A 14,202-nucleotide genomic window follows, 5' to 3' on the forward strand; every position below is an offset into this window, starting at 1 on the left:
GCTAGGAGAGTTCAGGGTGATTTGGACAAATTAGGCGAATGGGCCAGGACATAGCAGATGCAGTATAATGTGGATAAATGCAAAGTTATCTACTTTGGAGGTAAGAACAGGAAAGAGGATTATTATTTAAATGGTATCTGTTTAGGAAAAGGGGAGATGCAGCGAGACTTGAGTGTTGCTGTGTATCAGTCGTTGAAAGTGGGCGTGCAGGTGCAGCAGGCGGTGAGGAGAGCAAATGGTATGTTCGCATTCATAGCAAGAGGATTTGAGTACAGGAGTAGGGAGATCCTGCTGCAGCTGTACAGGGCCTTGGTTAGGCCACACCTGAAGTACTGTGTGCAGTTTTGGTCACCTTATCTGAGGAAGGATATCCTTGCCTTGGAGGGGTTGCAGAGAAGGTTCACTAGCCTGATACCGGGGATGGAGGGACTCGCATATGAAGAAACGTTGGATAGACTAGGCTTATATTCTCTGGAATTTAGAAGATTGAGGGGGTAGGGGGATCTCATAGAAACTTATAAAATTCTTAAGGGTTTAGAAAGACTAGACGCACGAAGGTTGTTTCCAATGCTGGGAAAAACCAGAACCAGGGGCCATAGTTTAAGGATAAGGGGGAAGTTTTTTAGGACTGAGATGAGGAAAATTTTTTTCTCTCAGAGAGTGGTAAATGTGTGGTATTCTTTGCCACAGGAAGTAGTTGAGGCCTGATCCCTGTCAATAGGTTAGATTTGGCCCTTGTGGCCAAGGGGATTAGGGGGTATGGGGAGAAAGCAGGAACCGGGTACTGATCAACCATGATCATAATGAATGGTAATGTAGGCTTGAAGGGCCAAATGGCCAACTCCTTCACCTATTTTTTATGTTTCTATGTTTTGACACGGTACGTAGGTTGGCACATCCATCGATCAGAACAACTGTCCAGATGGTAGCCAACAGATTTGTGTGGCATGGCCTTCGAAAACAGGTTTAGCAATTGAGTGAAGACTTGCACTTGTAGCCAGACATCCAAAGCCCAGCAACTCACAAAAGTCCTGTGGTGATACAACCACAACACTGTCTGGTCACATTCTTACCAGCCTATTGCGGGAGGCAACTTGCAGGTAGGCAACCTGGGAGGCTGGACCCACCTGGCCGGCTGTCAATCACTGTCCCATATATAGACTTGAGCGAACTCCTCCCTGGGTCAGTTGGACACGTGGAGTCAGCAAAAGACTGTCAGGCACATGTGGAGCCAGCAAAGATATTAAGACTGGTGTGTACAGAGTTTGAGCTGAATAAAGCTTGTAGTACAGTCTCCTCGTGTTATGTTCACCACAATTTAATCAGCTCAAAATTAAAAGGAGCAAGGAGAAGTCCACCATCATCAAGGGACTGGATATCGACCCTTAACACCTGGTAGCCCCAGCATACTTCGAGATCTGATTGAGGAGATCATCCAGACATAGGGTGATGTCATCAACACAAACCATGGTATTTAGCACCAAACTGGGCCCCCGCGCTTTCCAGGCTATCCGAGACTGAATGGACTTTGAGCCAGCGATGGCCATCGTGGAGGGCATGTACCAGCCCCCGATGAATATGCTCTATGCCTGGTATCTGCTCAGCATCAGGGTACAGCAGCCAGGTGAGATGGCAGATGGTTACCTGGGAGCACTGTGGGAGCTAGCATGCCCATGCACCATTGAAACTGGGGAGGTGGAGCGACTTATCCGAGATGCCTGCGGGCAAGAGTTGTGGTCGAGGGCGACGTGACAGAGACTGTTGGAGGAGAATAATCCTTCCCTTACCAGAATCATGGAGGTGGTCTGCTCCCTGGAAGCTACAGCTCACCATGTAGAGGCTTTTGATGCTCAACTCCCCCAACCTCAGGACTGGTTGATGCTGATGTCAGCATTTGCTGAGGGGCCTCACGTGGAAGAGACAATCGCTGCCGCTGACGCAGTCCATTGCTCCAAGTACTGGGGATCCCGGCGTGGGTCAGACAGGTACTCTTCGCTAAGGTCTGCCTCTCTAGACCTATCAGGAGCGTTGCGGTCCTCCACAACCAACCAGGAGCCCCTCCTGACTCTCTGGAAGCCCCCATGTGCGAATGCCGGATAGCGCAATTACTCTGCCTGTCACTTCTGCCTGCACTCTTGACGTCACTTCCAGCCTGGCCATCCACCACATCGCCACAGTGTGCTCACCTCGGGCGCTGCCATCTTTCATCATCCGACTTCTGCCCGCGCCAAAAACATCATGTCCGCCCATGCCAAAGACATCATGTTTGACCTCACTTCTGGTCGGGTTGCCCGACTGGACTGTCGCCTGGGCCCCCAACCTGCCCAACTCACTCAACTCACTGACCGGATGATGTGGTCAACATGTGTGTGTGCCAAACTGCTTACCTGCCGAACCCCATGCTCCAAAGGGCACCTGTTGGCAGCTATTCACCACAACCAGTGAGGAGCAGTGACTCAGACCCTGAGATGGTCCTAGCATCCACCACGCTAATGGAGGACATTTCCCATGGACTAGGGTGCTCAATGATGGACATCGCTGTCAATGGGAAGGTAACAAAATGCCTGTTTGATAGCAGCTGTACTGAGAACTTTGTTTGCCCAAACATGGTCCATATGCTGAAATTAAAAGTACACCCAGCAAACTTCTCTTGCGCCTTCGTGCCCCAGGACCACTACATCACAGCACTCTGGTGCTCTTCTGTGAACTTGACAGTGGTGGTGGGGGTGGGGGGTCAGGCTCCTGGTCATGCTCAAGCTCTGTGACCCTGTTATCCTGAGGCTGGACTTCCAGTGCCACCTCCACATCCTCACCCTTCGGTAGCCCATGGATGGTCATTGGCTATCGCCAGACCCAGCCACATCCAGCTGGACACCTATCTCCTACCCTGAACTGCCAACGTAATCAAAGAGATAGACCACTATAGGCTCTTCTCCACAAATGACTTGAAGTCAGTTTACCACCAGCTCCCCATCCATGCGCGGGATAAAACTTGTATCGCCTTTGAGGCAGATGGGTGCCTCTACCAGTTCAGCCGGGTTCCCTTTGGGGTCACAAATGGGGTCTCCATGTTCCACCTGGAGATGGACAGCCTGGTAGACTGGCACAATCTAAGAGTGACCTTCCCGTACCTGGACAAAGTCACCATCTGCAGCCACAAACAGCAGGACCATGATGCCAACCTGGAGAGATTTCTCTGGATGGCTCAGGTGAATAACTTCACTTACAATAGGGAGAAGTGCATTTTCAGCACCATCCACCTCACCTTTCTGGGGTATTTTGTGGAACATGGGTGTTGTTAGTCCCAACCCCAAACACATGATCCCTGATGGAACTGCCCCTCCTCCACATGCTCAAGGCCCTCCACAAGTGTCTTGGACTCTTCTTTTACTACTCCCAGTGGATCCCCTGTTTCTCTGACAAGGTCCACCCACTGGCCCAAGCCACCACCTTTCCCCTCCCTCTTGAGGCGCAGGTGACCTTCACCCACATCAGACAAGACATTGCCAATGCCAGGATGCACGCCGTGGACAAAGATACCCCATTCCAGGTGGAGTGCGATGCCTCTAATATCACTCTCACTGCCACCCTCAATCAAGGGGGACCGACCCATGACTTATTTCTCCAGGACCCTCCACGGTTCAGAGCTCGGACACTCTGCCATCAAAAAGGAGGCCCAAGCAATCGTGGAAGTGGTTAGCCACTGGCGCCACTACCTGGCAGGCAGGAGGTTTACCCTCCTCACAGACCAGCACACAGTGGCATTCATGTTCAGCACCACCCACAGGGGCAAGATCAAAAATGACAAGATCTTGCGCTGGAGGGTCAAGCTGCCACGTTCAGCTACAACATCCAGTATAGGCCTGGGAAGTGCAATGACTGCCCCAATACCCTGTCTCGGAACTGCGCAACATGCAGTGCGAACAACTGCAGGCACTGCCCGACATCCTCTATCACCTGAGCGTCATGTGCCTGTACCACTTCATTAAGTCCTGGAAACTCCCCATCACCGTTCAAGAAGTCTGGACCATGACAGTCCTGCAGAGTATGTGCAGAGTGCAAACTGAGCTTCTTTCGCCTGCCACAGACCCATGTAGTCAATGCCACTCGACCCTTTGAGAGACTCAGCATCAACTTCAAGGGCCCACAGCCTTCCACAAATAAGAACATCCATTTACTCTTGGTAATAGACGAATACTCCTATTTTTCCTTCAGTATCCCTTGCCCCGACACCTCCACCACCTCTGTTATCAAGGTACTGACGCTGTTCTTCACCATGTTATGATACCCCGCATTCATCCACAGTGACTGGGGGTCTGGCTTCATGAGTAAGGAGCTGCACCAGTACCTGACAGAGTGAGACATCGTGGCTAGTCGGACGACTAGCTACAACCCCAGTGGCAATGGGCAGGTGGAGCATGAAAATGGGGTAATCTGGAAGGCTGGTCTGTTGATTACTGGCAAGAGACCCTCCCTGAGACACTCCACGTCATATGGTCACTCTTGTGCACGGTGACCAATCAGAACCCTCATGAACACCTTTTCCCCTTTCCTAGGAAATTGGCAACTGGCATCTCCCTGCCAACATGGCTGACATCTCCAGGACCGCTACTCCTCCGTAAACATGTGCGGACCCACAAGTCCGACCCCCCCCCACCCAGTCGAGCAGGTGTTTCTTCTCCATTCAAACCCAAACTACACCTAAGTCAGGTACACCAGGGATCTGGCACCAATAGGGCCCCAACCTTCCAACCCCAGGCACTCCTGGCTCACCCAGGATTTCTCGGGAGTTGACACCCTCCCTCCGCCTCTCCAGAGGGCCCCACTCCTCATGGACCCGCCCCACACCTACACCTCCTCGCTGCCAGACACCATCCTGCCCACACCACTGGCTGCGCTGGCTGCCCCAGACTCAGTCAACCCTCAGGCAGCCCCGTCCGTGCTCACCATTGACCAGGAGCTGGCCCTACAATGGTCTCAGAGGCACAGATGACCGTCAGACTGCCTGAACATGTAAATACTACCCCGGTGCCAAAGGACACCCAACCCCCCCCACAAGGACTTATTTTAAGAGGGTGAATGTGGTGATACAACCACAACACTGGCCGACTATACTTCTACTAGCCTACTGCAGGGGGAAACCACTATACCTGCAGGTAGGCAACCTGGGATGCTGGCCCCACCTGGCTGGTTGTCAATCACTGGGCTGTATATAGACTTGAGCTGGGCCCTCCCAGGGTCAGTCGGACACGAGGAGCCAGCAAAGATATTGAGACTAGTGTGTACAGAGTTGGAGCAGATTAAAGCCTGTATTACAGTCTCCTTGTGTTTTGTGTTTGCTTGTTGCACCACAGAGCATCCACTACAATCTTTTAAGCTGATGTATCAGAGGTTTGACTACGTACACATGGACATGGTACGTCCCCTGCCAGTGTCACGTGGTTCCCTTTTTCTTCTCATGATAGTGAATCAGGCCATACAGTGGCCAGACGCAGTTCCACTGGCAGAAAAGTCTATTGACACCTGTGCCAGGGTTCTCATTTCCACCTGGATAGCATGTTTCACTCTGCCAGCACATATAACGTCTGACAGGGGTACCCAATTCACGTTAAGCCTGTGGTCAGCAATGGCCAACCTGCTTGGAACCAAATTGCACCACACAACTGTATACCACCCACAGTCCAACAGACTAGTAGAAAGGTTCCACAGGCATTTGAAACCAGCTCTCAGGTGCATCTCCCGGGACCTAACTGGGTTGACAAATTGCTGTGGGTACTCAGGCACTGGAGAATGATATAGCTGCCTCATCAGCAGAGCTGGTCTATGGGATATTCCTGATGGTTCCAGGAGAATTTGTATCAGACTCGTGAAGAAAGGAGGAGATGCCCACAGCAGTCCTAAGCAAGCTCTGCAAGAAGCTCAGTTTTTTAGCACCCATATCAGCATCTCAACACAGTCATGCCAGGTCATATATACCCCAGAACTTGCAAGACTGCACATACATTTTTGTACAGAAAGGAGCACACCAAGCACCATTCCAGCATCCATATGAGGGTCCCTTGAAGGTACTAGTATGCAATGGTTTGATGTACATTTAGGACTTCAGAGGTAAAGAGGAAGCTTTTGCAATTGACCACCTCAAACCTTCCCATCTGGATCTGGACAGACCGGTCATGGTTTAGGCACCTCAGCAGAGAGGAAGGCCACCCAAACAAACAAGAAAAAAATACAGACTTTGGGGGTCTACAGTGGGATTCCTGGTTCTTGGGGGGAAGTGTAGCTACCCACCTACCAGCAAGTGAACCGGCTCCTGAAATGGTGGACATGCAGTGGAAAATGCAGGAAGTTGACCTGTATTCAACATAGGTTTTTAATCTGAGCTGATGACATCACTTCCTCTCCATGTAACAGAAGCAGTCATGCAAGCATGGAGGTGTCAGTGCTGCACTAGACTGCACTGTATGTTCATCGACTTTCTTGTGTATACATCAACTCAACAACATGTAATGCAATTCCACAATGTGTACAACAACATCAATAGTTCAGCATAAAATACTTCATTACATTAGAACCAATACAAAACTTTTCTAATACTTTAAAAATTTCCATTCCAATCTATCAAAAGGCTTTTCCACATCCAAAATTACTGCAATACTACAATCTCCTCTTTTCTGAATTAAATTAATTCAGCTTATTAATCTTGCAATATTGCCTGCTGAATATAATTTTTTTAATAAAACCTGATTAATCTATATGAATTAAATCAGACAGACATTTAGGTAATCTATTTGCTAACAATTTTGCAATAATTTAATAATCTACATTCAATAAAGATATTGGATGATAAGATGCAGAATTTAACAAGTCTTTATCATTCTTTCATATAACTGTAATTATTGCTGTTGGAAAAGAATCCGGTAAAGAATGGCCTTCTGTTGCCTGCTTTAGCAGTTCCATAAATGGAGGTATTAAAATTTCTTAATCTTCTTGGAGATTTTCCATTTTGTAATGAATTAAGCACTTCATTAATTTCTCTAAAGGTAAAAGGTGCATCCAAATTTTTCCGATTCTGATATGTCAAACTAGATAAATTTATCAATCTTATCCTCATCTGCAATAATTTCGGATCTATATAAATCAGAATCAAAAAACTTTAAAAACATCATTAATTTCTTTAGGATTGTAAGTAATTGCATTTGATCTCTTCCTAATAACATAAATTATTCTAGAAGATTGTTCAGTTTTTAACTGCCAAGCTAAAATTTTATGAGCTCTTTTTCCTAATTCATAATATCTTTGTTTAGTTCTATTATCAAATTTTCAGTCCTATTAGTCCTGAAATGTTTTCTTTATTAATTGTTTTCTTTTTTTATCAGAAGGTTTTTTTTTGTAATACTTTCAAAATCCTGTATTTCCCTTTCTGATGATTAACCTCTTTGGTATAATCTTTCTTAATTTTTGATGTAAAACATTATTTTTTCTCTTAAATATGCCTCTAATGCATCCCAAACAACAAATTTATTAGAAACAGAATACGAGTTTAATTCTAAAAACTCCCAAATATGCTTTCTTATAAAATCACAAAAATCAATCCTTTTTAACAATGTTGAAATTAATTGCCATCTATAAACTGCTTATTCCTTTTCCAAAAATAAATATAACATTTAAAAGTGGTGAATGATCAGATAAAATTCTGGCCTTATAATCTACATTCATAACATTTTCTTTTCTTATAAATGTGCCAAAGTTAAAAATAAATCTATCCTAGAATAAGAATCAAATTCATGTGAATAAAAAGAATAATCCCTTTCTTTAGGGTTTAATCTTCTCCAAATGTCTATTAAATTCAAATTTTTTTCATAGCATTCAACATTTTCTTAGCTGCTTTAGTGCGAGTAACTGATTTGGCAGTTTGATCCAAACAACAATTAAAATCCCCTCCTACCAATATTTTTTGATAAGTCTCAGCTAAATGCAAAAACATATCTCTAATAAACCCTTCATCGTCTATTTTTGGTGCATAAGTATTCATCAAAGTCTAATCTTCAGAATAAATTTGACAATTTACTAATACAAATTTTCAAACAGGGTCAATAATAACTTTATGTATATTAATAGGTAATATTTTATAAATAAAATTGTTCCACCCCTCACTTTAGAGTTAAAAGTAGAAGCTACGACAGGTGCATCCCAATCTCTTTTCAATTTTTGATGTTCTTTCTCAGATAAATGAGTTTCCTGTAAAAAAAATCAACTCTAATTTTTTTCAAATAAGTTAACACTCTTTTTATCGTATTATCAATCCCAACATTATAACTTACAAAATTCAAAGTTTTACTATTTGCCATTATATTAAATTTTAAAAAAATAATAACTCCCCTCTGCCTCTCCTCTTGAACATCCCACATTCTAAAATCATTAAGTATTCCTGGCATTTCTATCAAGAAAAAGAAAGGAAATATAGAAAAAAATCCAAAAAATTAGTACAACCACCTTCAATCATGTGGGAACTGACTCTTGTCGCTAGGTGGCTCACAACTAGGGAAGGAGAAGGAAGATAAACCCTGCTTCCCCTAAGGAGAAAATACACCCTAATCTTTGGATAGTCTTCATCTTCAGGTAAGGGCGGTAGTTTCAAGATCCTTGCTAGCTTGATTGTTATTGACAAAGCGAAAAATCTCCTGCTGTATCTCCTTATATGACATGTTGATCCATTTTATTATTTGGAATAGAACTGGCAAATTCTAAAGCTTCCATCACATTGTTGAAGAATTTTGCCTGATTATTCCCCAGAATACTTTGAGTATTGCAGGGTGGCAAAAAGAAAACATAGTCTTTCTTCCAAAGTACAGACTTTGCAGGATTACATTCTTTTCTTCTTTTCACACTAAGATCCACATATAAAAAATACTTTTTTTGTCAACCACAATTAAAGGGCCCTGATTTTGATGAGTTTTCTGGGCCGCTACTCTCAAAAGAGTCTCCTTGATAACAAAGACATCTGATCAAAACTGAGTGTGGCAATTGACCCAACATCGGTTTCCTTCTAAGCACTCTATTGAATTCAAGACCATTTGGAAAATTTTCAGGTCCTAAGGTCTCCAGGATATATTTTTGAAAAAATTACACTGAATTAGGATCTTCAAAACCTTCTGGCAATCCAACGATCTTCACAGTAATTCTTTCACTATGATTCTCTAAAGTATCAACTTTTTTGTAAAAGTTCTTTTTTACCAACACTCCAAGCCATAACTGAATCTTCTAACTTCTTAGCCACACTTCATCATGATATTCTTGTAAATTTTCTTCAACTTTTTGAACTTGTATTTTCATTTTATCAACCACTTTAACATATCTCTTCATAATCATCTTCATTTATGCTTTAACAAATTCAGATTGAATATTAACATCCTGTTTAATAGATCCTTACTGTAAATCCATTTTTTGACTCATTGCTTGCAACTGATTCATCACTTGTCTGCCCACACCTTGCCCTTTAACTTCAGGTAACTTTACCTGCACAGCCTCTTCAGAATTGAGCCCATTAATATTGTTCTTCAGTCTCCTCCTCCTGCTTCATATCATTGGTAGCCAATAAAAGTGGTTTCCTGCTCAGCCTCCGAATATAAAGGAGGCAGGTCTTGAAATTCAACCTTAGTGAGAGCTGACTTTTCAGCCTCCCACTGTAATTCAGGTCGATCCATTCTTGTTCTTGTCGACTTTGTGGTTCCACAGTCTTCTTCAGGACACCGCCACATTTTCTTCGGCTCCCTGGAGAGATGGTGCTGGAGTCACCTGAACTCTTGGTGCCGTTGCTCTTGTCACCTGTGGGGGAGGAGAAAATCCAGACCGAGGATCCTGATGTCGAGGTAGGTCCAATTTTTTCAAATCTTGCGACTGTTTTTAGAACCAGTTTTCTAGTTTTTGGAGGATTTCCCCTTCTTGGAGCCATAGTTAAAATTGTGCAGGCAAGATTCACAATAAGTTTTAAGTAACAAAATTTTTTTTAGAAACTTTTTTGTTCAGCCATTCATTAATTCTACTAGGTACGATGCTTTCCCACGACCCTCGCTCACACTGTCACGCAAGACCCCCCCCAATATTCCTAATTCCTTATGTAGGGTCTCGCCCTGAAACTTTTAGACTATCCATTGCCTTCCATGGATGCTGCCTGACGTGCTGAGTTCCTCCAGCACCTAGCGTGTTGCTACAGGTTTCTGCATCTGTAGTCTTGGTTACCTCAGGAAAGTGACTCTATTGTTCTGGCTGATATTTATCTTTCATCGACAGAATCAAAAAGTGAACTATTTTAACAGTTTTCCATTGATGTTATGGGAGCTTCCTTTTTTACATTGAGAATCAATGGCTAAAGTGCCCAAATGTCATTAAAACACTTCAGGGAATCCTGACATTGTGAAAATTACTGTAGAACTGCAAATCTTGGGCATCTGTTTTGATTTGATGTAATGCATAATCTCTTTAATAGGAAGAAAGCTGTTCCAAACAAAGAAGTTTTTGTTCTTAAACCCATCAACCAAGCTGAGATTATACAAATGCAGGTTAAAAATAGAAGTTTGTAGAACAAAGAGATGTTTGGTTGAACCATGGAATATAGCAGATACTAGAATCTGGAGCAAGAATCTAGTGGAGGAACTCAATAGGTTGAGCAGCATCTATGAGGGGAAAGGGATGGTCGACATTTTGGGTTGTGATCCCACTTCAGGACTTAAAGTGGAGAGGAAAGATAAGATTTAGAGAGAAGGAGGGGTGAGGGACGGGGCCAGTTTGTGATTAGTTAACCAAGAAGAAAGATGGGCAGCCAATGCCAGGTAGGGTAGCAGACTGGGAGTGTTGAAAATGTAAAGGCAATAACAGATCCTAGAATCTGAAGTGAAGCACTTTCTGTTAGAGGAACTTAGCGGGTCAAACAATATCAGTGGGAGAAAAAAATGGTTGCTATTTCGAGGCAAAGCCCTGAATTGAGACTGGAGAAATGCAGAAGCAGGAGATGGTGTAAAGAGGACAGGCTGGGAAAGGGTGGGGCAGAGGCCCCAGAGAGATTGTCGGTGTGGGAATGGGAAGGGGAATTGCAATGGCATGCAAATGGCAGCTCAGCATGGTCATTGCAGATAGAGGGAGAGACAATGCAGTGTGAAATGCTCCCCAAGTCATCATTCAGTCTCACTAATGCAGAGGAGCACTGAATTCAGGCATAACTTGGACTCATGCAAATGTCCCTGACTGCACTCATGATATGAAGGAAATGATATTGACTACAAATTTTATACACATTTATAGTCATGTGGTGGCAGACTATCTGGAACATTGTGTCTCCCACTAATAGCTGAAATATTTAACATATAAATAGTTCAAGTGTGCATCCTGTAAAATAAACCTTACCTCTTTGGGTAGCTGTGTCTAAATGCAGTTATAAAGATATTACAATGACAAATCAGACCTCATTTGTAAGTGTTTATTTCCACTGACAATCTAGATGATTAATTTCTCTAATTTCCCTAACTGCTTTTGAATTGATTAAATATTAGTCATGGGAACATCAGAGATGACTTCACTAACAAGGTCACCTTAAAGGTGGCACGTTGTTGTGGTTGCTGCGATGCTGTTATAGAACCAGCGATCGGGACCGAGGTTAGAACCTGGCACTGTCTGTAAGGAGTATGTATGTTCTCCCCGTGTCTGCATGGACTTCCTTCGGGTGCTCCAGTTTCATCCCATCATTCAAAACGTAATTGGGTGTAATTCAATTGGGTGTATTTGGTGGCTGGTCTCATGGGCTGAAAGGGCCTGATACTGAACCGTATGTTTACATTTAAAATTTAATCCACAGCAGGTGCACCATGAACACTTCCAAAGCAAATTTAATGAAAATAAGGAATAACATGTCCTTACTGGTAGTGTTACAACTCGTAGCATTACACCCCTCATGTTGTTTTCCAGCTTTTTGTCTGTCAGTGATCCATTTAATCCGGTGTCGGGTTTCCAAGTGGCAAGCTATGAAGAGAAAAAAGCAGCAAGTGTGGGATTATTCAAATTGGAACACTGCCACAGTGAACATATTTAACATAAATTTATTGTCATGTAAATTGTACAATGTGCATGTGCACCAAAATTCTTACTTCCTGCAGCTGAACAGCTACTTTGCAAAAAAATCACAATAGTATATCTTAAATTAAAAAGAGATAATAAATAATAAAATAAATGTTCACAATTACCACAGTGCAAGAAAAAAAATGGAGTTTAATAGTGCAGATATGTCTTTTTGTGGTGTCAGAACAGACTCTGATTAGTGTAGAAAGAAATGATTCAAGACTGACAGATGTTGGAAAGAAGCTGTTCTTGAACCAAGAGGTGCTGGCCTTCAGGATTCTGTACCTTTTACTCCAACGTAGCAGTGAGAATCAGCTGTGTCCAGGGTGATAGGGTACTTTATGATGTTAAACAGGAAAGTCTGCAGATGGTGGGATTGTAGTGCAATACACAGGAATGCTGGAGAACTCAGCAGATCATGTAGTGTCTCTAGGGTAACCAACATTTCGGGCCTGAGCCTTTCACCTGGCTGCTTTTGCTCATACTTTGACGAAGGGCTCAGGCTTGAAATGTCATAGAAACATAGAAAATAGGTGCAGAAATAGGCCATTTGGCCTTTCAAGCCTACACCACCATTCAATATGTCATGGCTGATCAGTGCCCGGTTCCTGCCTTCTCTCCATGCCCACTGATCCCCTTAGCCATAAGGGCCAAAACTAACCTACTCTTAAATATTGACAAGGAACTGACCTCAACTATGTCCTGTGGCAAAGAATTTCACAGATCCACCATTCTCTGAGATAAGAAATTTTTCCTCATCTCAGTCCTAAAAAACTTCCCCCTTATCCTTAAACTGTGACCCCTGGTCCTGGTTTTTCCCAGCATTGGAAATAACCTACCTGCACCTAGTCTGTCTAAACCCTTAAGAATTTTATATGTTTCTATAAGATCTCCCCTCCCCCTTAATCTTCTAAATTCTAGAGAATACAAGCCTAGTCCATCCAACCTTTCTTCATATGCAAGTACTTCTCTGCATCCCCTCCTTGGCGAAGATGTCCTTCCTCAGATAAGGAGACCAAAACTGCCCGCAGTATTCCAGATGTGGTCTCACCAAGGCCCTGTACAGCTGCAGCAGGATCTCCCTACTCCTGTACTCAAATCCTCTCGCTATGAACACCAACATACCATTCACCCTCCTCACCGCCTGCTGCACCTGCAAGCCCACTTTCAATGACTGATGCACAGCAACACCCAAGTCTCGCTGTATCTCCCCTTTTCCTAAATAGATACCATTTAAATAATAATCCTCTTTCCTGTTCTTACCTCCAAAGTGGATAACCTCGCATTTATCCACATAATATTGCATCTACCACATCTTGGCCCACTCACCTAACTTGTCCAAATCATTCTGCACCCTCCTTACATCCTCTACACAGCTAACCCCACTACCCAACTTTGTGTCATCTTCAAATTTGGAGATATTGTTATCTATTCCCACATTTAAGTTGTTGATATATATTGTAAACAATTGTAACCCCAGCACAGAGCCCTGCAGTACCCCACTATTCACTGGCTGTCATTCTGAAAATAACCCATTTATTCTTACTCTTTGTTTCCTGTCCATCAACCAATTCTCTATCCACCTTAATACCATATCTCCTATACCATGCTTTTCAAGTTTGTATGCTAATCTTCTATGCGGAACCTTATCAAATAACCATATAACCATATAACCATTTATGGAGCGGAAACAGGCCATGTTGGTCTTTCGAGTCCGCACTGGTTCACTGATTTTGTGCGCCCTCTTCAGGCATTGGTCCCAGTAGATCTTCATCAAAATTCAATTATTATATTATAAAGTGCAATATTACACAAAATTCATTTCATTCAGACATAAAACAGAGATACATTAGCAGAAAGTTAAATGAAGTGCTTCTTTCAGTCAAAAGAAAATTCTCTGAGACCCTGAAGCCCCCAAACCCAGCCCTTGCCCACAAGCAGCCAGCCACCACCCCCACCCCCACCCCCCAATCCAGCCCAAACCATCAAATGCAGTCGCCTTGTTTAAAAAAGGTAATGGGGAGAATCCTGGGAATTATAGACCAGTATAGGATCTATGAGCATTTGGAGAAGTACAAACTACTCAAGGACAGT

At 43.5% G+C, this 14,202-nt stretch overlaps 1 protein-coding gene across 1 annotated transcript in view; it reads right to left on the reverse strand.

Moving 5' to 3' along the window:
- Positions 1-14,202, reverse strand: part of grid2 (glutamate receptor, ionotropic, delta 2) — a 411,443-nt gene that overhangs the window by 211,498 nt on the left and 185,743 nt on the right. Inside the window, exon 8 of the mRNA XM_069923112.1 lies at positions 11,911-12,012. Coding sequence (XP_069779213.1) covers positions 11,911-12,012 — 102 coding nt within the window. The remainder of the gene's footprint in view (positions 1-11,910; positions 12,013-14,202) is intronic.

The sequence above is a fragment of the Narcine bancroftii genome, chromosome 3 (assembly GCF_036971445.1).
Source record: "Narcine bancroftii isolate sNarBan1 chromosome 3, sNarBan1.hap1, whole genome shotgun sequence".
In the NCBI taxonomy this organism is placed as follows: domain Eukaryota; kingdom Metazoa; phylum Chordata; class Chondrichthyes; order Torpediniformes; family Narcinidae; genus Narcine; species Narcine bancroftii.